Genomic DNA, 23,671 nt, shown 5'->3' with positions numbered 1-23,671 from the left:
TGGAGTCATTTTTAGATGTTCAAGGTCACGGTCTGAGGCTTTCCAGGTATGGGGCAGTTGACCTTGGGCTTCTTCAACTGTGGATTCTCAAGAACTTTCTGGTTAAAAAGCACAAAAGCACCGTGATCTGTTCATTCATGGTACTTGGGATGCCACAGGCGCATGGTTGTCTGTACAAGTGACACACCCTGGATGGGGTGGAGCATGAAGGAAATTTGCCGGTGCTGTTGTCAGGTCAGGGTACATAGGACTGACCCTTTTCCAAATATTCCAAACAAAACAAAGAAAGGAAGGTGTTACCGCCTGAGAGAAGCGACAGCCACAGGACCAGTCCGGGGAGGTACGGGTGGAGGCGGTGAGCCCATGACCATCTCAGGAAGCTGGGAAAACCTGTAAGCCTGTGAAAGAGACAAGCAATACAGGGAGAGTTGTTAACACCCAGGGTCGATCAGCACACAGGTTCCTCTTGTTTGAGGAGGAAGCAAACTTCCAAGGGTCAGACTCTGCCTCCTTACTCAGACTTTTTTCTAAGATCTTCCCTCACATGTTTCCAGCCATCTCTTCTACTGCACCTCCCACCACTCTTGTTGGGGCCACTGTACTTACAGGGCCCTCCAACCATTCTCGGAACACGCCAAATTCTGTCTCACCTTGGGCTTTTCTTCCACCTGGGTGCCTTCCTCACCATTCTTCCCAGGGCTTCACGCTTCATTTCATTCATCCAGCCCCAGACTCCCCTAGAGCCCCATTTATCTATTTTTCATCATGGCAACGATCACTCTCTGACTTTATATGGTTGCTTGTTTATTTATGATCTGCCACCAACTAGAGTGTAATAAGGGCAAGGGCTTTGTTGTCAGAGATATCCTTATACCTGGAACAGTGCCTGATATATAACAGGTGATCAATAAATATTAGATGATTAAATGGATGAATCGTTGATTGTGTTTTACTTTCTCTCAAGGGAGAGCAGGTTTAGTGGAGAAAAGCAATGGATTTGGAGTGAGGAGGTATGTGTGAAGGTCCTGATGAACAGACTTTAGGTCCTTCAGCAACTCAGGTGACCTTTCTGGACCTCTTCTGAAATGGGGACAACAATGCTTGCTCAGAGGGCTGCTGAGAAGATCAGGTAAGTCTGTGTGTGTGTGTATGTCTTTTGCAATCTATAAAGCACTATTCAAAGATAAAAGACTAGAACTGTCACCAAAAAAGTGAAGACTTTTATCAACATGTGAGGGGATAAAAGCAAAACAGACAGAGACAGACAGGATTAGAAAGAGCCAGGCCACAACCTCCTTTAGCAAGAGAAAATCTAGAAATGCTCTCTGTGAAGACAAAGCTTTACTTGCGGTTCTCATCCGTTTCTTTCTTCAGGTATTCTGCCCATCAGATCTCTCAAGGAGGAGGATGACAGGATTTTAAACCTGAAGGCATCAGAACAAAAAACAGCAGCACAGGGGATCCACAAACAGGATTCTTTCAACTGAATGAAGTCTTCTCCCTCCAGCATGATGGCAGACTACATCTTCATAAGGGCCAACCCACTCAGTAACGACGAGGTCCAGGATTAAACCTACTTTTTAATGCAGTGTGAAACTGCAAGATGTCAGGGAAATCCCAAGGGACTATTCCCCTACCCCACACCTCAGCAAACTAAAACAAAACCATGAGCTGAAACCAGAGGTGAAAATACTGAAGGTAAGCAAATATGAAAGGTGTAGTGGCCTGGAAAACAAACGCCATACTGACAGTTGATGAAGAGATCAAGCCTTGGAACAGAACGAGGTGAGGTGGCTGAACCTGAGGCACTCACCTCCAACACAAAAGGAGGCTAGCATTGGTCCCTTCTAGGGAGGCAGGATGGATGGCAATGCTCCCAGCTCAGGCAGAAGCAATTGTAAATCCTCTTTGGAGAAAAGTATCCCTAAAGTAGTCTCTCTGGATTAGCACCGATGAAGATGAAGCAAGTGGAGCTCATGATCTAAGACCACGAACACATCAGAAAAGTGAAGTTAAACAGAGTAGAAAAAACAAACAAGATTCAGACCTTTAAGGGCTTTAGAGTTTGGAATTTCCGGACACAAGACAAAAAATAACAATGTAAGAAATGTTTTTAAGAAATAATTGACCAGGCTGGGTGTGGTGGCTCACGCCTGTAATCCCAGCACTTTGGGAGGGTGAGGCGGGCAGATCACGATGTCAGAAGATCGAAACAATCCTGGCTAACATGGTGAAACCCCGTCTCTACTAAAAATACAAAAAATTAGCTGGGCGTGGTGGCACGCACCTGTAATCCCAGCTACTTGGGAGGCTGAGGCAGAAGAATTGCTTGAATCCAGGAGGTGGGGGTTGCAGTGGGCCGAGATCACGCCACTGCACTACAGCCTGGGTGACAGAGCAAGACTCCGTCTAATAATAATAATAATAATAATAATAATAATAATAATAATAATAACAACAGACCACACAGATACTATTAGAAATGATCCAGCAGATTTGAAAAAGAATAGAACTTTCAGAAGTGAAACATGATTATTAAAATAAAAACATTCAGTGTAGAGGAAGTAAATAATAGATTAATCACAAATAGAGAATTAATAAACTAGAAAATGGAATTGGGGAAATTACTAAGAATGATGCACAATGGGCTGAGAAGATAGAAAATATAAAAGAGAAATACAAGACACAGAGGATGGAATGAGCAGGTCTAACATGCAGCTAACCAAAGTCCCAAAGGAGAGAAGAAGGAAAACAAAGACAAGGCAGTATTTGAAGAAGCAATGGCTAAGAATTTTCCAGAATTGATAAAATAAGTAAATTAATAATCCCAAGTAGGATCAATAAAGTAAAACACACATCTAGATACACTGTAGTGAAACGATACCAAAGGCAAAGAGATCTTAAAAGCAGCCCAAAAGGCATATCACCTACAAAGGGATGGCAATGACACTAACAAATGGCTTCTCGTTAGCAACCAGAAGACATGGAATGCAAAGTGCTCAGAGAGGAGTCAACCTAGAAGTATGTCAGCAATACTATCTTTCTAGAACAAGAATGAAAGAAAACATCTGCCCAGATCCAGAAGTACTGACTGAATCAATATGGAAAGCTACGTTGCTGTGCTGTACTTCCATTTTTTTTTTGAGCATCAGTAAACAATGCATGCTAAGGCAGCATTCAGGGAACCAAATCTTCAGCTCCACTACATCCTAAACGCCTTGGAGTGCAGTAACCAGGTCTGTCTTATTACAGTAGTCCCCCATCACCAAGCAAAATGTCTTGCCCCTAGCCATGTTACGTAACAATTTTCTGAATGAATGCTAAGTGAACAAGGAGTAAGGCAACTCAGGCTGTTATCTTGATTCAGCCATTCACTTTCTCTGGATATGTCATTCAGCCTTTCTGAACCTTGTTTTGGTTTTGTTTTGTTTTGCTTTCCTTGCGAAATAAGGCACTGGCCTATCTCACAAGCTTCCAAAAGTTTCTTTAGCCATGACACCATTCCAGCAGACCCTAATACATAGACAGACGAAAGCAGGGCTTCTCTGGTTGAAGTTGGGGAGGAGGTCCCTGGTAAATTTGGCCCTTATCTGTCTAATGACCCCCTGAGGACCTCCCTGAACCCTGAGGTTCTGCAGACAGTTAGCAAATCCTTGTCCTGGAGGTCCTTCCAGCTTTACCCTCCATGACTATCAATAAACCAAGTGAGGCACTTCTTTCCCAAAATAGACAAAGGAGATTTACAGCCCCTCTTCTCTCTTCTGGCCTCTCATGCTATTCAGCGGAGGAGACAGACAACCTATTTTTATCTCAGGTTGTTGGAAGGCTTATTCTGTAGTCAGCAGAGTTTCCCAGCCAAGAAAAGGCTTTCTATGTCTGTGGATGTCCTATAGCAGTTCACCAAGAGAACTGATGAAAAATTCTGAACTTCTGACAAGCAGCAAGGGAATTCCCTTCTTGAAGATTTTGCCAGGTACAAAGCAAGATGGCACAGGAGATCAGGCAGACCCTTGTGGGCTGTATCCTCAGGGCCCCAGGACAGCCATGGGAGCCACACAAAACACAGAGGGGGCAGCCTGTGCCACGTGCTCGTGGTTGAAGGAATCCTCCCCCAGGGTGTCTTCTACCCACTCCTGTGCATGTTCCCCCTGGTTCTAAGTCCTCTTGTCTTTGCCTTCTAGTTTCCTGCCTCATGTATTTGGAATCTGGCTCTCTCCTGGCTGCTCTGTGACAGGAATCCATTGGAAGCTATTACACGAAACTGTTGCCTGGTTCCAAGTTCCCAGTGCCATGATGCTGGCTGTGAGGAAAACCTAAGGACCCCGTCTTTTGGGGTCCCTGCCCTCTGGCCAGGAAGGAGATAAAAGACTTAGGACTGAAGGCAGTCAGATTGCAGGTCTTTGAGGCTGAAGGAGGCTGTGTGTGACTAGAAGAGAGCACTCTCTGAGCTCAGAAGTTTGGTTGTAACATGGAAGGAAGGGAGGGAGGGAGGGAGGGAGGGAGAGGGGAGGAGAGGGGAAGGGGAGGGGAGGGGAAGGGGATGGGGGAGGGGAGGAGAAGGGGAGGGAAGGGGAGGGGAGGGGAAGGGGAGGAGAAGGGGAGGGAAGGGGAGGGGAGGGGGAGGGGAGGGGGAGGGGACCACAGTCTGTTTGAAGTTTCAGTGCTGAATGTCCCTCGGGAGGGAATGAGGGAAGTGGGTCAGTGCCATACTCTCTAGCATTCCCAGTGGAGAGGGAGCTCCGACGAGCCCCAGTGCATGCTGGTCTCTTCTGTGCATGTGCATTTACCCAGGAGGAGGGATCTGGTGAAGATAAACCTTCAGGGTGGCATTACAGGGGTAACAGGCTGCAGGGGACAGCCTGTGGTTGGAGGGACTGGTAAAGGGGTCCCGAAGAATTTGGGATGCTCAACAGTAATCGTAGTCATTTTTCCTCCACAGTTCTTCAAATCCAGGGCCCTTTCCCTGTCCCAGGGAAGGAGGCACAAAAGACTGAGGAGGGCACAAGAGCCAATTCTTTTTTTTTTTTTTTCTTTTTTGAGACAGAGTCTTGCTCTTTTGCACAAGCTGGAGTGCAATGGCGTGATCTCCGCTCACTGCAACCTCTGCCTCCCAGGTTCAAGCGATTCTCCTGCCTCAGCCTCCCGAGTAGCTGGGATGACAGGCACCCACCACCATGCCTGGCTAATTTTTCTATTTTTAGTAGAGATGGGGTCTCACCATGTTGGCCAGGCTGGTCTTGAACTCCTGACCTTGTGATCCGCCCGACTATTCTTATCAGAGTTTCATAAGCCAAAGCTACTAAATTGCAAGAACCTAGGATTTTGAATATCTAAGTCCTAAAATACTCAGTTTGATGCCATAAACAAGAGATTTCAAAGAAGCGAGGTACATTTACACTCTGTGGATAGGAAGGAGAGGAGAGTCAGAGAGGAAGCAAGAGGTTAGATGCCAGTGGGCCTGGAAAAGGGGCCTTCTGTCCTGTCTCACCCTGGGGGAAGAAGTGGAGGAGAGGACATAAGTCTCATCAAAATTTGGGGAATCTGAAAGACAAGGAACCTGTGTCTGCCTCTAGGAAAGGCCAGGAATCAGCAACAGCACAAAATTCCCCCTCCTTCCACGGGGTGCAGGAAAAGAAGAGTATGGTGGTATGGAAGTAGACCAGAAGTGCCTTTAACAGTCCTGTGTGGTGGCAAAGAAGCCACCGGAGAGGGGCAGGTGCGTGTGTGTGCATGTGTGCTTGAGCAAGGTAATGACAGAGCAAGGGACAGAGTGAGCTCACCTGAACACACACAAGCATGGAAGGAAGGAAGGGAAGAATCTGGTGAAGGCGTGTTGAGTAGGAGAAAGAGGATACGGCTATGCTCTGCCTGGACGGGTAACCCGAGAAAAGGTGGGAACAAGGGCTTCTCAGGGACACCAGCTGGAGTGGTGAGATGAGGACAAACGGGGACCAGATACTGCAGCCTTCCTCCTACCCAACATCATGTAGGTCCCCATAAAATACAGAGGAAGAGCCTGAACTGAGACTGAGCTTCTGGCACACGGAGAAGATCACAGAAAAATAAAGTTACTTTTCTTGCCCATCTGAGTTTGTGGGCTGAGATAAGGATTCTCCAGCCTTCCTCTCCCGCCTTCCCTCTCTCCCTTCTCATACAGCCTTGCTGTACAAACTGTGGATTTTACTCACTATAAGGATTTTTCTAAGCTTATAAGGGTACTTATTTGCCAGAGGTAGGTGATTTACAGGGAAGGATTTCTTAGGGCCGTTCCAAGGCAGAGAGCCCCATTCCCAATCTGGCCCAGATACATAGAATCATATCTGGTCCAGCTATGATAGAATGGCCTGCCTTCAAGGACTCCTGCGAGCTGGACCATGCACTGTCAACAGTGACTGGTGCAGGTCCTCTCCTTCCTGGTGAGGACCTCACTTCATCAAACCACTAATAACTTTTGTATAACCAGAGGCGGAAGGAGCCCCAGAATAACTGGCATTGAATCTCTCATGCCCTGGGCCAGATGGGAGTTCAGAATAGATTCACATTGATTTGGAGAAACACAAGAAATGTAACATTTCTTTTTCTTTTTTCTTTCTTTCCTTTTTTTTTTTTTTTTTGAGATGGGATTGTGCTGTGTTGCCCAGGCCAGCCTCGAACTCCTGGGCTCAAGCAATTCTCCAACTTCAGCCTCCTAGTAGCTGGAACTACAGATGCAGAAATGCAACATTTCTTGAATCCAAGTGTTGTGGCAGAATCAAAGTCATAGCTGATATATCTGCATATTTCCTCATTAACAAAGGCTTTGGGGGAGTTGTTTGTTTTTATGAGGAGAGGAGGAAAAAAAGACCATAAAATTCCCAATTTTACCCTAATGGAGATGCCTCCCTTACTAGGGCAATGATAAGAATGGACAAAATTCCAACTGGGTAAGCTGCTGCTGCTGCTTTTTTTTTTTTTTTTTTTACAATAGAGACAAGGTCTTGCTCTATTACCCAGGCTGGAGTACAATGGTATCATCATAGCTCACTGCAACCTTGAACTTCTGGACTCAAGAGATCTCCCAACTCAGCCTCCCAAGTAGCTAGGACTACAGGCCCAGCCAATTTTTTTTTTTTTCCCGTAGAGACAGGATCTCATTATATTGCTCAGGGCTTGTCTTACATTCCTGGTCTCAAGCGATCCTCCCACCTCAGCCTCCCAAAGTGCTGGGGTTACAGGCATGAGCCACAAAGCCCAGCCTTGGGTAAGCTTCCTTATAAGAAGATTATACTCCAAAGTTTGGATATTCAAGTTCTCATCAGAGCCTGGAAGATGTCCCTATAAGTCACCCAGCGGGTAGAAAGAGCGTGGGATTTGAAGTTAGGCAGCTCTAGGTTCTAACTCCAGTTCTGCCATTTACTGCTGCATAAACTTGGGCAAGTTTCTTTACCTCTCCAAGCTTCAGTTTCCTCACTGAGTACTTTGGGATAATAATATTGGTCTCAAAGGGTGGTTGTTGGATTAGAAGAGATAATTTCTACATAGCACTTAGCTGTGTCCAGTAGACAATGGGAGCTCAACAGATGCCAACTGTTGCTGTTATTGTTATTACCATTAATTCCATCTGTAAAGAGTCTAGTGGGGAAGATGTGTTAGCCCTGCTGTCTTTTTTGAAATCCCCTTCTTGTCTCCCAACAACAGGAAGGCTGTAGTATGTTTTAATTCTGCTTGGCACAGATCCATTATGACTGCTAGCAAAATTGGATTGGACATTAGATGTGGAGTCCAATTTCTTCACAGAGTTAACGGGTAAAATATGATCAAGAGTCTCCTGAACTGCAGTGCAGAAATCCCAGGCCGCCAGCAGTAACCTTTTCCATGGTATAAATGCCATTAGCCTGGCCTAGTGTATTTAAACCACCAGCTTCCAATTACCTTCCGGCAGAGCTCAAAGCACCTCCTCTTTAGAAGACAGAAAGTAATCATAGTTATCATTCTAAATCGCCACCTTTTCTATGGATTTCCACATTATCATAGCACAAAAGGACTCTGCATGAGCTTGGGTTAAGAATCATCATCATTTCTACTCTGTATTGTTAGCTATTTTCTCCTTTCCTGAAAATACGGACCTCACAGGTTGTTGATAAAGAAGGAAACCTTAATAACAAAAGACTGCGTTTAATAATGTTCTGATTCGGCCAGCTGTGATGGCTCACGCCTGTAATCCCAGCACTTTGGGAGGCTGAGGTGGGTGGATCACCTGAGGTCAGGAGTTTGAGACCAGCCTGGCCAATGTGGTGAAACCCCCTCTCTACTAAAAATACAAAAAAAAAGCTGGGTGTGGTGGTATGCGCCTGTAGTCCCAGCTACTCGGGAGGCTGAGGCACGAGAATTGCTTGAACCTGGGAGGCAGAGGTTGCAGTGAGCCGAGATTGCGCCACTCACTGCACTTGCACTCCAGCCTGGGTGACAGACTGAGACTCAGTCTCAGAAAAGAAAAGAAAAGAGAAGAGAAGAGAAGAGAAGAGAAGAGAAGAGAAGAGAAGAGAAGAGAAGAGAAGAGAAGAGAAGAGAAGAGAAAAGAAAAGAAAAAAGAAAAGAAAAAGTTCTGGTTTGATGACCCATCTCTCTGTTGTGTTATTTCACAGTCCTTTTCCACTGTAGGTGGCTTCATTTATAATATATATATAATGCTGATGTTTTTGTCCTTCTTGCCACAAACACTAAGCCCCAATTATAATAAGCAGAACCATTTAAGTTTTCATCATATGACCCACAATGGATTTTTTTTTAGATGGTTTTACAAAATTGAGATACGATGGCTATGGGCCATTGCATCTTCTTACCTGTTGGAAGACTTGATCTGGCTGTCTAGGCCCTTCTCTCTGAAACCCAGAACTCAACCCAGATTCCTAGAATCTGGCATCTATACATGCACGAGGCATTGTCTATTACAGTCTATGGTTTATAAAACTATGTCTTTTTAAAAATATATATTTTAGATGCTATGGTGATGAATGAAATGCAAACTAATTAAAATTGTGATTTAAGTCACAAAAACTTATAACTTCTCGGTTTTTGTGATACAAAGATCAAGTGTAAATTACAGAAGCTTTCAGTCATTGGATGCTTTTTCAAATATGGAAATGTAATTGCTCCTTAATAAATAATCACAATGAATATTCTTTTTTTTTTTTTTTTTTTTTGAGACAGGGTCTTACTGTGTCAGCCAGGCTGAAGTACAGTCTCACAATCTTGGCTCACTGCAACTTCTGCCTCCTGGGCTCAAGCAATCCTCCCACCTCAGCCTCCCAAAAAGTTGGGACTATAGGCGCATGCCGCCACACCTGGCTAATTTTTGTTTAGATGGGGTTTCACCACATTGCCCAGACTGGTCTCGAACTCTTGAGCTCAAGTGATCGGCCCATCTCGGCCTCCCAAAGTGCTGGGATTATAGGTGTGAGCCACCATGTCCAACCCATGATTAATATTCTTATAGCATTTACTACGTACCAAGCATTCTTATAGTACCTTACATACACCAACTCATTTAATCTTTACAAGTCTAGGAAGTAGCTTATTTTTCTTATTTGTAAAGAATTTAAATAATTTTCCCAAGTTACAAAGCCAGGAAGTGGCTGTCAACCTAAATAACAGATTTTTTTTTTTTTTTTTGGTCTCTAAAAATAATGATGTTTATTTGGGAATGGTTATTGCAATGGGAATACCCATGCCATAGTAAACTGTGTTCAGGGAGGCAAAGGAAGACAAAAGTTTTTAAAGGAAAAAGAGGGAGGATTGCATAATTGTTTTGAAATAATTATTCTTGGCTGCAAAAATCAATGACAAGTGTGGTACCAGTCCAAGCCTGGACAGGCAGTTGCTGGACAGATATCCTTGCACAAGTATTTTTTGTGTGTGTAAGGTTGCAATGGCCTTTGTGCAAGACTGTGATTTTTGCAGAGTCTTTTATGATAGTTCTTGCTAGCATGGATTTATGCATGAAACTCTCCCTGGCCTTCCTTGGCTCTATTTGCCAGGTTTTCAAAATTTTTCATTTAATTTTATTTAACACAAGTGATTCCATTCTGATTCTGTCAACTTTCATCTGGTAGACCTGAGATTTAAAGTCGAGCCATCTGGCTCAAAGCCTGTGCGCTTAAACCACCAGGCCACCCAACCCCTTAGCATGTGGCTCTGAGATGCCTTTTGATATTTAAAATGGGTCTCAGGCTTGAAAGTGTAGGAAACCACCAGTGCGTGAAGAATATGGTCAGCCATTTATAGAAGGGATAGTAGAAAAGGCAATTCATTCTAAAATACATTATGGCTGGAGAGAAGGGATTCTCACGTGCATTGTCCACAGGAGTCAAAAAGCTTAGGCTTTGGATCATGGGTGGAAGATGGGATGATGGGATGAGGACCTGGCACAGTTCATCTCCAGATCCCAAAGCTTTTATCTGTAGAAGCCCCTGCTCTGAGTCTCCTGTTGGAACTCACTGGGCAGACTGACCGGATGATGGCAGGCGGGTGGGATGAATGACTTACCGGCCGGGGCAGACTGTACTGATACATTTCTGGGCGGTAGGTCGGCACCCACTGCACCCCAGCCCTGGGCCGCGTCATGGTCCCTGGAGCGCTGGTCACCACCTCCGAATAGGGCAGGTGCTGGGCTGAGCCGTAGGCTTCTTGGTGCCGGCTCTGGCCTGCGTGGCCCGCGGATGCCAGGCTGAAGGCCTCCTCCAGCAGCATGTGCATTTGCTGCCTGACCTCGTCGATGGATGGCTGGGAGCTCAGTGTGGAGGTCTCCGAATGGCCTTTCACCTGTCGAGACCTGGAATAGCCCCGGGGCTCATGAACTCTGTCAATGTTGGTTTCCTCTATGATTTCAGGCTCAGTCTGTGGGAGGAAACAAAGCCCATTGATGTGTTTACTTTCCTTCCCGTGAAGGTGCTCTGTAATTTACTCTAAAACATTCACTTGGACAGGTGCTAGGATGCATCTGTGCTAATTTAAATTATATCCTACGTGCCCTATCTAGGAATTCACACTACTGGGGTATTCAGCCAGCACTCTATCAGGAAGGCCACACTCTGGCTATCGGTGTGCACTTCAGTTGCCCATAGATTGACCAACGCTGCAGGCTCTGCCTGTTAGTGTAACAGACTCGAGAAATGGCTTTCACCGATGACATTAACGGTACTTTGTAAAATCTTTTAGAGACATTCCCCACCCCTATGCCTTAGGGTATAAGACCCTGGAATGTCTTATAATCTACACCTGGAGGGGTAGCATTCTAGATTCACTCCCTAAATGGTCCTGTGTCCAGCCTTTGGTTAAGGAAGTGCTGATTGCCTGATGCTACTTATCAGACAGAATAACAAAATCCTGCTTCTAGATCACAGATCTTAAAGCGTGGTACGCAATCAGAAGCTCTGGGGGTGAGGCCCAGCCATCTGTGCTTTAATAAGCCCGCCAGGAGATTCCGATGCCTGTTCAAATTTGAAATCTACTGATCTAGAACGTTCTCCTGCCTTTCTTCACTGAACTTTTCATTCAGCGAGCAGCTTCAGTACCAGGGTGGGCAGACAGCTGGAACTTCATAAGCTTCCACAACAGGCTGCATGGACGGTCTCGTGCTTGCCTGCTAATGAATGCTTGCTTCGTAAGTGTCTGCTTTCTTGCTCTGAGGCTTCTGTGCCATCATTAGGTGGGGATGCCTGTAGGAGTTTATTCCACCAGTCTGGACGTGCACGAATCTCAAGGTGCAAGAACATAGAAGGGAAGAGATAGGGACTGCCAAGGCAATACAGGGAGGCTGCTGCCTTGTGACGGATGCCACAGCAATAGCTAGACCCCATAAAGGTGCACAGAGAAGATAAAAGACAGGGTGTTCAAAACATTCCAACCAGGAGAGTTACTTTAACTTTTTGGTATTTCAGTTTCCTCATCTGTAAAATGAGGATAATACTGCCTCAAAGGTTTTTATAAGGATTAAATAAAGGTACATCTAAAGACTTTAGTATAGTAGCACATGGTAAAAACAATACTAGTTGCTGTCATCATCATAATCATCATTATTACTTTATTCATTCAACCACACATATTTCCATGTAATTACTATGTATAAAGCACCTTGATGTATAAAATAAGCACAGCAAGTAAATGTTATGAGGGAATTCACCCAAAATGGGGAGTCCTTCCCTCCTTAAATATTACACATGAAGGTCATAACTGCATTATACTTCATTTTAAAAAGTATATTTACCTTTTTAGCATTAAATTAATACACGCTCATTAGCAAAGAAAGTGAAAATATAGAAAGCACAAAAAATTACACATTTCTTGTCATCTTATCTCCTAGAGTTAGGACTTGGCTAAAGTTCAAGATGAAAAGTGAGGTTTTCTATCAGCCTCTAAGTCTAGATTTATCAACAAACATCTACAGTAAGTAATTTAAAATACTGTACTATTTTTATACTCAAGGACAGATTCTGGAGTAGAATGTAAAGTTACCTTTGCGATCATAAACAAGAACTCAAAGACATTTCATGCCTGGGTGCATGCCCCCCAAACTCCTGGGCTGGGGACATATTGGGGCTCTTCTGCTCTTAGAAGCTCTTAAGAGAAAAAGCTTAAGGTCGCTGAGTGGGAAACGTGCTCCCTGAAAGCCAGCAGATCTGCCTGTTGAGATGTGGTTTTGCCTGGCGATACCTTCTAGAACAGCGAATGCAACCCTTGAAAGTTACGTTCTTCACAATGCATAGAACATTCAGAACTGAATTTCAGAGCCTGAAGGGACTTTAGGAGATCATTAAACTCAAGCCCCATTTTACATATGGGGAGGTGACTTATCTAAAGTTACGGAGAGGCAGGCAATGGCAGAGCCTCCTGCTCCCAGCTCCTGACCCATGCACATCCTGCAGCACGGCACTGCCTCTCATGTAAATGTCCTGTTCGTGCTGGTTGCTAGCCACACAAGGCCCTTCCTCCCTACATCCAGAGTCTTCCTGATACATAACGGAGGCTTAATGCTAAACTGCTCCCAGGTGGGAGATTAACAGCACAGGGGTGAGCTGAGGTACAATTTCCCCACCCCTGAGCTGTGCTGTGCATTTCCAGACATATTGGTAGATCTATTATCACATGAATTTATAGTTGTGCCTTAGGGCAAAAGCATACTCCTTAGCAACATCTCCCTATTCCCACTGCCCCAAGAGCCCTGGGGTGGGGTAGTACTGGGGGTGGGTGAGTTCTCTGAGAAGGTTGGTAGGGGAGTGCTAGGCCACCACACATATATGTGTTATATATATACACACATATGTAAGTGCTACCTTTGCTGGGAAGGTGGAGACTTTTTCTCCAGGCTCCCACTGCCACCTACCCCATGACCCCTAAATGAAGATCAGCCTCTGCTTCCCCCACAGGGTTTCCATTCTGCATGGAGAGTTCCCTTTAATTGGAAGGTCCAAGTATACTCTCAACAGGCTTGATCCGGCCACCAATCATCTCTCAATAGCTACAGATAGAAACAAGACTAGCTCTCATTATACCTGGGCTTCCTCTCATCACACTTGGATTCGCTTACTTAAAGTATGACTTCCCCAAGACTGGATGCTCCCTGAACCCATTTCACCTCTGTTTCTCAGGAGCCTAGCACAGGCACTTGGCATTCAATCAAGCTTTGTGAACTTAAACTGAAATAAATTCTGTCCACTTCCCCTTATTAGATAGATAGAAGTTCTAAATTTCTTTTCAAAGCATCAGTATGTCAGTATGCTCAATTCTTTGCCTTCTACTTTTAAACTTAACTTCCTTGTAAAGAAACCTTTTTCGATTACCTGGTCCACCCTGACTCATTCTGATTACCTGCTCCACCCTGACTCATTCCGATTACCTGCTCCACCCTGACTCATTCTGATTACCTACTCTACCCTGACTCATTCCAATTACCTGCTCTGTCATAACCATTTCCGCCCCCCGAACCACTCACCCGTCACTCTCTTTAAATCAGCCAATCAGAATTAGTTTAGCCTGTGCAGTCTAACCTTAGCCAATAGGGGAACAATACAGCAGCAGAGGCCACATGCGTCAGGGGTGAGAACCCCTTCCCCTCCCTTATCCAAGTGTGCGCTCACCATTGCTCCATCTATAAGGGTGCACCCTTCTATAGAAGTAACTTGCCTTGCTGAGAATTGAAAAGAAAATTTTATATTCAAGTGCTATTTCTTTTGCAGCACCGTCACTTTATTTATAACACCCTTGAGGTGGAAGTTGAGGTTAAGATAAAAGGCCCACTTTCCCTAACACATTTCTTCCAATGCTAATGAGTTGCATGACAATAAGAAGTTGCAGGAACCCCCTAAGCCTCAGGCTCCTCACCTGTAAAATGGGAGAGTTGAACTACGTCTGACATTTATGTTTCTTGGACTCTACTTGCTCTAGGAGATGCCATACTCCTCCTATTATCATCATCTTTGGGGGAATCTGACATCTACTCATGAAGAGAAACATCCCTGCACCTCCCTCCCCCACTAAAACATATTGAGTAGTGATAAGTTTGTCCTTTTGCTTAACAGACAATTATTGGTTTCAACCCTGTACTAGGCCCTGGGTTGGGGGTGATGGATACAATACTTAATAAGATAGTGACCCTGCCCTCAAGGAGCTCCCAATCAATGGCAGGAAACAAATAATAACAATACCAATAATAGCAGCTAATATTTATTAACAGCTTACATGCCAGGCACTGTTTTAAGTACTTTAAACATATCGGCTCTTTTCGTCCTTATAAGAACTTATGAAGTAACAACTATGAATATTCCCACTTTACAGAAGAGGAAATTAAGGCATTGAAAGACAAATGTGTTGCCCATAATTAGCAGGACTGAGATTTGAACACAGTTTGATTCCGTCACCTAAGCTCTTACCCACTGTGTGTGTGTGTGTGTGTGTGTGTATATATATATATATATATATATATATATATATATATACATATATATATAAACAGATCCATTACCATACTATAGTTGTGGGCTCTGACAGAGTCAAACAAATTTCTGTGACCAGAAAAGAAGATAAAATACTTATTGAGATAATCTACCTTATAGATTACTATAAGGATGAAAAGCATCAATGTATAAATACAAAGCATTTATATTATATATGTGCCACAGTATCTGGCACATCAGCATTTGTTTAATAAATGTTAGCTGCAATTATTATTGTTGCTGTTATCTGTCTCCTTCCATAGACTGGGAACTCCTTCAGGGTTGGGTCAGTGTCTTATAATCACTGTATTCACAGCCCCCAATCCAGGATCTTGCCCAGAGGTGAAGCTGTAATTGTCTGTTTAGCGAACAAATATAGTAGGTGCTCAAATTGACTCGAGGACCTGTGGTGTGCCAGCTCTGTGCTGGCTTTTCCACGTGGGTTTCCTCACTTAGTCTCTCGGAGCTCTGCAGTTGTGTCCATTTTCAGATACGAGATTATCACATCTACTGGCTGAACTTGCCCTAAACCCTTCTCCCTCACTGGCACATTTCTGAAAATGCCTTTTGCTTTTATTTGACAAAAGAGGGGAGACAGGAACAAAGACAAATTTCCCAGTGTTGGCTGACAGTTGGCTTGGGTTGGGGCCGTATCTGGGACACAGAATGTATTTTTAAACCTCTTTAACTTGGAATGGACCATACTTGCTTCTCTGACTTCCTGTTCTTGAAAAGCTCTGAGAAACTCATTTTTTTCAAAAAGCTATTTTTATAAATTAATCAAGATATACTTCAATAAAAATTCTAAAAATATTCATCAAGGAATGTCTGTTCATGGTAGGAAATTAGAAAACACAGATAAGCAAAAGGAAGAAAATTAAAATCTACTCTAATCTGATCTCCAGAAATAACTACTGTTAACATTTTGACCTCGTGCACATCCTTCCAGATGTTTTCTATGCATATGAAATAGGATGAGGATTATGAATGCTAAAGCACTGCCAACACCCTCCCCACTGCCCCAGGCCACTACAGAGAGTGTGAGCTTGACCCAGGTCAGTTTCTCCTTCTTCCACTTCCAAGGAGAGCCCATGCTTTTCCACATAGATTGTGTGCGTGATGGAGACTAGGAAGTGGGGATGGGCAATGAGAGGCAGAAGAGGTGTGGACTGCAGAATTTTATAGTGAGATTTTCAAGAGAGGTGCAGAAGCAGGTGTGGCATGTGAATGGCAGAGTAATTAAGGGAATTTAGAAAGTTTTACTGAGTGTGATGTATTTGCCTTCTCACATATAAAAATATAAGTAAAGGAGTAGAGGTATTTTAAAATTACTTTTGTTGGCAGAGTTCTTTTGACTTAGATACTCTCTCAGACTGAGCTGTTTGGGTCATGATTTTATAAACAGAATACATACACACATATACATATATATGTAGGCATATATATATTTTATATATTTGTAAACACACACATATATGCAGGCATAAATATATATATGCACACATATATAAGGTTTTTAAAAATGACATTACAATATTTTGAAACCTTTTTAATTCAACAATATTGTAAGTAAGTATCTCCATCAATAAATAAATGTATAGAGAATAACGATTTCATAGCATTCTAATAAATGGAGTTTTTAGGCTACCATATATTTAACAGTCCACTATTTTAGGTGTTTTCCTAATATCTTACTATATGAACAAAGCTGGAATAAGTATCCTTGTGTTTAGAACTTTGCATATATGGCTGGACGCAGTGGCTCATGCCTGTAATCCCAGCACTTTGGGAGGCAAAGGCGGGCGGATCATTTGAGGTCAGGAGTTCGAGACCAGCCTGGGCAACATGGTGAAATGCTGCCTCTACTAAAAATACAAAAATTAGCCAGGCGAGGTAGCGCACGCCTGTGATCCCAGCTACTCCAGAGGCTGAGGCAGGAGAATCGCTTGAGCCCGGGAGGTGGAGGTTGCAGTGAACCAAGATCACACCACTGCACTCCAGCCTGGGTGACAGAGCGAGACTCCATCTCAAAAATAATAATAATAAAAAAAGAACTTTGCATATAATCATGAGTTTATCCTTAGGTTAAATTTCTAGAAGGAGAATTACCAGCTGAGAGGATATACACGTAATTATAATTTGGGAGAGTTATGGTATATTAGAACTCAGCAGCAAAGGTCACAGTATTTAGAAGAGATTTAAGCCATTCCTCTTCCACACATGGGCCCCTGGTCTTGCGCTTCATGGTGGCCATTGGATAGAGGAAGCACCTGCAATTCTTTTAATGTTGTTTTAAAATGAGTGAACCAGTCCAATACATCTACAATAGTGCACACAGTGGCTAAGTACCCACATGGCTTCATCCTCTCTTTGAAACACCATGAGAACAAACTTGAAGGAAATTATAGCCCTGCTGGGAACCCCAAGTATCTTCTTCCTAAAAAACATTCCAAAACAATTTAGTCCTGGGGCACATTCTGTAGCTTTAAGTCTTATTCAAAATTAAAACTACTATCTTATCAGACAACTAATGGAAAGACAAGCTACCAACCACAAGAAAATATTAGGATTTGTATCCACAATATATAAATAGTTCCTACAAATGAATAACAAAAAGACAAGCAACTCAATTTAGAAATTGGGCAAAAGGCTTGAAAAGATACCTCAATGAAAGAAGACACAAAAATGTCCAATAAACACATGGAAAGATGATCAACATCATTAGGAATAAGGAAATTATATCATTTCATATTCAGTGGAATGGCTAAAATGAGAAAGATTAATAACAACAAATGTTGGTGAGGTTGAAGACTAGAATTAGAACTGTTATACTGCTAGTGGGAGAGGCAACAGTGCAAAAACTTTGTAAATTTGACTACAATTTCTTAAACATATACCTACCCTATGACCCAGAAATTCCACTCCTACATATTTATCCAAAATAAATGAAAACACTTGTTAAGAAAACACATGAAAATGTTTATGGCAGTTTATTTTTTCATACTAGCTTCAAACTGGAAGCAATCCAAATGTCCAACAATAGGATAATGGATAAACAAATAGTATTATATTTATAAAACGGAATAGTACCCAGTATAAAAGAGAATAAAATACTCATGCATGCAATAACATAGATGAATCTTGAGTGAAAGAAGTCAGACACAAAAGAGTACATACTGAATAAATCCATTTATATGAAGTTCAAGAACAGGCAAAACTATAGTGGTTTATATCAGACAAGTGGTTGCCTATGGGTGAGCTGAATATTGACTGAAAAAAAAAGTGAGGGAGTTTTCTGGGAGTGATGAAAATGTTTGGGATTTTCATTGGTCTGGTGGTTATAAGGGTATACACTTTTGTCAAAGCTCATCACATTGTATACTAACAACCTGTACATTTTTACCATATGTCAATTTTCCCATACTAAAAGAAACAAAACAGATTGACATAGCTAGCTTGATGGGGATGGTCAGGGAAAGCTTCTCTGAGGAGATGCCATGTTTTCAGACCTGAAGGAGGAGAAGAGGTTGCCCATGTGATGGTTGTAGGAAAGCCCAGAGGTGAGAGAGAGTTGGTAGTGCTTGAGAAAAAGAAAGGACTGTTACAGAATGAACTGTGTCCCCCACAAAATTTTTATGTTGAAGTCCTAACTCCCAGCATCTCAGAATGTGACTGTATTTGGAGATGGCGCCTTCATACAGGTAATTAAGTTAAATGAGGTCATTAGAGTGGACCCTTGGGTCGAAAGGACTGATCCTTCTAAGAAGAGGAAATTTGGACACAGCATGTACAAAGGGAAGCCGATATGAAGGCTCAGGGAAGAGATGGCCTTTCATAAACTCAGGAAAGATACCTGGAACGCATCCTTCCCTCATGGCCCTCAGAAGAAACCAATCCTACCAACACTTTGATCTAGAACTTGTAACCTCCAGAACTGTGAGAAAATAAATGTCTGTTGTTTAAGCCATACCACCCAGTCTGTGCCCTAGCAAACTAATATACAGACCTTGTAGCTGAAGCCCTAATTGTCTTTGCTGGAGAGGAAAGCAGGGTCCAGATCACGCAGGGTCTTAAAGGCCATGGTAAGAAGGCTGCACTGTTGTCAAAGGGCAATGGGAAACTACTGAAGAATTTTAAGCAGGGAAGAAATGTGATTGGAATTTATGGGAGGCCGGTTAGGAAGCACTTGCTTGTGGCTCTGGCCGTAACCTAGGCCAGAAGAGATGACAGGGGCCTGGATTAGGGTGGTCGTGGACAGACAAGGGGTAGGTGAGTTCAAGATGTATTTTGGAAGAGAACTGGCAGAGCTGCTGACAGATTAGATGTGAGAGTGAAGGAAAGGCAAGAGTTGAAGCCAAGACTCTTTACCAACAAGAGGAACTGTGCTACATGGATCTCCTTAATGGTCTCTGAGCTCCCCAAGCATGTCTGGGCCCTTCCACTTGCTGAATTTTCTGCCTGGAAAGCTCTTCCCCTGGGGCAAGCATTTTAGGTCTGCTCAAAAGTCACCTCCCTGGAGAGCCCTGCCCTGCCCAAGCTATTCAGAGAAGCTCCTGGTACTCTCCACTGCCTTCCTTGAGTTATGTTCCTCCATAGCCTTCCCGACACTGTGCTGTACATGTATGTGTGTGGGTGTTTGTTGCCAGTTTTCCCTAGTGTAATAAATTAGTCTCCCTTATCCTCAGGGAAAATGTTCCAAGACCCCCACTGGATGCCTGAAATCGTGGAGAGTAATGAATCCTACATACATGATGTTTTTTCTCATACAAACCTATAATAAAGTTTAATTTATAAATTAGGCACAGTGAGAAATTAACAACAATAGCTAATAATAAAACAACAGTTATAACAATATACTGTTCACAATTTCATGGGTAGAAGATTCATTCTTGGCTGGGCGTGGTGGTTCACGCCCGTAATCCCAGCACTTTGGGAGGTCGAGGCTGGCGGATCACTTGAGGTCAGGAGTTCAACACCAGCCTGGCCAACATGGTGAAACCCCATCTCTATTAAAAAGGCAAAAATTAGCTGGGCGTGGTAGTACACGCCTGTAATCCCAGCTACTTGGGAGGCTGAACCCAGGAGGCGGAAGTTGCAGTGAGCCGTGATTACGCCACTGCAATCCAGCCTGGGTGACACAGCGAGACTCTGTCTCAAAAAAAAAAAAAAAAAGAAGATTCATTGTTACCAGAGATTGTAGCAACCTCAGGATACAATTTTTTTTCTTTCCTTACTAAGTCAGCAACTTTCACCTATTAAAGGAAGCACTAGAGGGCTTTTCTTTGTCATAACCAAATTGCGTTACCACTCTCACCCTTTGGAGCCACCATTAAGTAAAATAAGGGTTACTTGAACACAAGCACTGGCATGCTGCGACAGTGGTTGTCTGAATAACCACTGTGTGACTAAGTGACTGACAGCTGGGTAGCATAGACATTATCCTTGTTGACCAGGATAAGCTGGACAAAGGGAAGATTCATGTCCTGGGTGAGATGGAGTGGGATGGCGTCAGACTTCATTACACTACTCAGAATGGCACACAATTTAAAACGTATAAATTATCTTTGGAATTTCGCATTTAATATTTTCAGACCATAGTTGACCGCAAGTAGCTGAAACCATGGATAAGTGGTGACTACTGGATAAGCCCCATGAGGGCAGGGATATTGTCATATTTTCTGCCGTATCCCAGAATGGCATATGGTAGAACATTAATAAATACTCATTGAATAAATGAGTGTTAAAAGTCTGCAGAATTCCTGCTCAAAAGTCTTCAACAGTAAAAGACATTTCCATTTGTCTAAAATGAATGAAACAGTTTTAACTAGAATGGGCTTAACGAAGAGGGATAAAGGGCTCTTGAAGCCACTTATTGTAGAATTTCTTGAGTTAGGCGCCCCAAAGTGAACAGGGGTTTTACAAGCCCATACTTTCCAGGACACACAAGCGGGTGTAACATCACTTTGCCTCACCTTGGTACTTCATTTCTGGAACATAGGAATTTGAAGCCTCTCTCCAAACCCTGCCCCAAAGCCCAGATTTTCAGCTCAGTGTCAATCGCAGCTCCATCCTGCACGAACAGATTCTGAACAAATTATGCAACTTCGTGGCAAGGGCCCAGAGACCGAGTGGGGGTTTCAGCAAGATAAATTCCTGGGCCATCTGGCCATGATGAAATCTATCTGGCTCCATGTCCATTTTTATTTTCCACCAATCTGAGTCTTTTGGGCCACACAAAACAGTGCCACTTCTCTCCATTTAATGCCTCCTCTGCCCACTGCAAGTGCTGCCTGTTACTGAGGAAGGAGAGACATATTTAGAAAGTTGCTTCTGGAAACCACATTTCAGGAAGTTCTCACTTCACCAGGTGGGAAGAAGACCATGATGGTACAGGAGCAGAGAGACCTTTGCAGCAGTTTCCCATAAGCCTACATCCTGGAAGCTTCTCTAATAATAAAGTGAGATTGGTTCCCCTCAGAACAGGCAGTGGGGTTCAAAATAATGGCTTGGTCACTTTTCTGCAAAGGCGTGCAAATGGAATTAAAAAAAATTTTTTCAGCAAAATTTCAAATTTCATTCTGATGGCCCTTCCAAAGGATGATCTACGATCACTCCAGGGCTATGAGGATGTGAGGACAGCATGCTGTTTCTGTGTTTCAGGTCAGTAGAAAAGACATATAAAAGGTCTCTCATAGACTTCTAAGGAAATAGGGACATCGTCTTTCAGAGAGGACCTTTCAGAGAGTGACCCATAATCAGAGTCTCCACTGAGACTATGAAGACGGGACAGACAAGGATAAAAGAAGGTGCTCCAATGCTCTCAGCATTACTCACTGCCCCTAAAGCAAAACATCTTCCCCGTGTAACAGAAGTCTTAGGTGCCAGCTCAACTTCCTGTCTTTCTCCCCCATAACTTGTTGCTCTCTAAGGAGCAGGGGAAATTCAATTACTGAGCAGCCCACAAGATCCATTTGCCTTGAGTTGCAACCACTGTCCCACCCTGTGTTTGCAAAAACATTACCTTAAAGGTCATCTCTGGAAGTGTGGCCTTGTACTACGGCAAGGTGGGAGAGGTCCCAGGCACCCTTCACCAAGCCCATCTCTTGTCCGGTCATGCTGGAGAAAGGCACCCTTGGAGGAGTGCAGTCCTCTCTTTGATGTGTGACGCAATTCAGAGCAGTAAGCGCAGGCCGGGCGTGGTGGTTCAAACCTGTAATCCCAGCACTTTGGGAGGCCAAGGTGGGTGGATCACTTGAGGTCAGGAGTTCCAGATCGGCCTGCCCAACATGGTGAAACCCCGCCTCTCTTAAAAATACAAAAATTAGCTGGGCATGGTGGTGCATGCTTGTAATCCCAGCTACTCAGGAGGCTAAGGCAGGAGAATTGCTTGAACCTGGGAGGCAGAAGTTGCAGTGAGCTGAGATCATGCCACTGCACCCCAGCCTGGGCGACAGAATGAGACTCTGTCTCAAAACAACAACAACAACAACAAAAACAGAGTAGTAACTGCTAGAAAAGAAAACAAACAGGAAAAGGAGAGTATCGCCCTCTCCCTCCTGGGGAGTTATAATAGCTAATGTTCACCGCCTGTTTTCTACATGCTTTGTCTGCATTAGCTCATTTAATTTCCACAACATCCTCATAAAGTAGGTACCACTGGTATCCCCATTTTACAGATGAGAAAACTAAAGCGCAGATAGGTAGGTAACTGACCTAACTTCACGTAGCTTGTAAGTAGCCTAGCTCCAGAGGCTATGAGCACAGCCCCTACACTGTACTACCTGTGAACTTCAAGAACAATATATAAACCACAGTCATAATTAAAAACACCTCTTCAAAAGGAATCAACCCGAAAGTAAACATATTAGAATGGCTTTCTCTCTTGGAAAGCTAATTCGCGTTTTGCTTTCTAGGTGAGTCATCACCTGCTTTTTTTCATCTTAGCTGAGCTGGCACTGAAGGGAGCAAGGAAATTGGGAGGATCTCTCCCGTGAGTTAGCACTATTCCATCACAAACAGGCTCTCCCCGCCATCCACTCAAGTCTGCCCTTTCACCTCTTCAGCTCTTGAAAAAACCAGACAGATGCACAAAATCCCTCTGTCACTCTATCTGTGTCTAAAACATGAACCTCTGACTGTAGCCTGGACTTCCCGAGCTCACAGTGAATAGCAGTCATTACACAACACCAAGCTGATCTTTCCCTTCAGAAAGGGCCACCAAAGATGACAAGAGGGCTGGGCGCAGTGACTAACGCCTGTAAAAATCCCAGGACTTTGGGAGAAAGAGGCGGGCAGATCACCTGAGGTCAGGAGTTCGAGACCAGCCTGGCCAACATGGTGAAACACTGTCTCTACTAAAAATACAAAAAAAAAAAAAAAAAAAAAGCTGGGCATGGTGGTGGGCACCTGTCATCCCAGTTACTTGGGAGGCTGAGACAGAAGAATCGCCTGAACCCGGGAGGTGGAGGTTGCAGTGAGCTGAGACCACACCATTGCACTCCAGCCTGGGCAACCAGAATGAAACTCTGTCTCAAAAACAAACAACAATGACAAAAAACACAAAGATGACAACAGGCTGAAACTGGAGGGAAGAGTGACGTGGAGGAGACTGTAGGGTGTGTTCCTTAAAATGCCCAACACAGTGCTCATGTTTATAATCCCAGCACTTTGGGAGGCTGAGGTGGGAAAATTGCTCAAAGCCA

General features: G+C 43.7%; 1 protein-coding gene across 4 annotated transcripts in view; it reads right to left on the bottom strand.

The window, feature by feature from the left end:
• The window catches only part of KIAA1549L (KIAA1549 like), a 294,948-nt gene that overhangs the window by 13,533 nt on the left and 257,744 nt on the right, over positions 1-23,671 (bottom strand). For 3 of the 4 annotated variants that reach the window (XM_019037520.4, XM_019037521.4, XM_055356550.2), the window contains exons 17-18: positions 10,525-10,875; positions 301-398 (exon numbers count right to left, since the gene is read on the bottom strand). In XM_019037520.4, the coding sequence (XP_018893065.4) occupies positions 301-398; positions 10,525-10,875 (449 nt within the window). The remainder of the gene's footprint in view (positions 1-300; positions 399-10,524; positions 10,876-23,671) is intronic. The other variant, XM_055356549.2, reaches the window with a different exon arrangement.

This window comes from Gorilla gorilla, chromosome 9 (assembly GCF_029281585.2).
Source record: "Gorilla gorilla gorilla isolate KB3781 chromosome 9, NHGRI_mGorGor1-v2.1_pri, whole genome shotgun sequence".
NCBI classification, from domain to species: domain Eukaryota; kingdom Metazoa; phylum Chordata; class Mammalia; order Primates; family Hominidae; genus Gorilla; species Gorilla gorilla.
The sequence above is the reverse complement of the archived record's forward strand: the minus strand, read 5'-3'. Positions and strand labels throughout refer to the sequence as shown.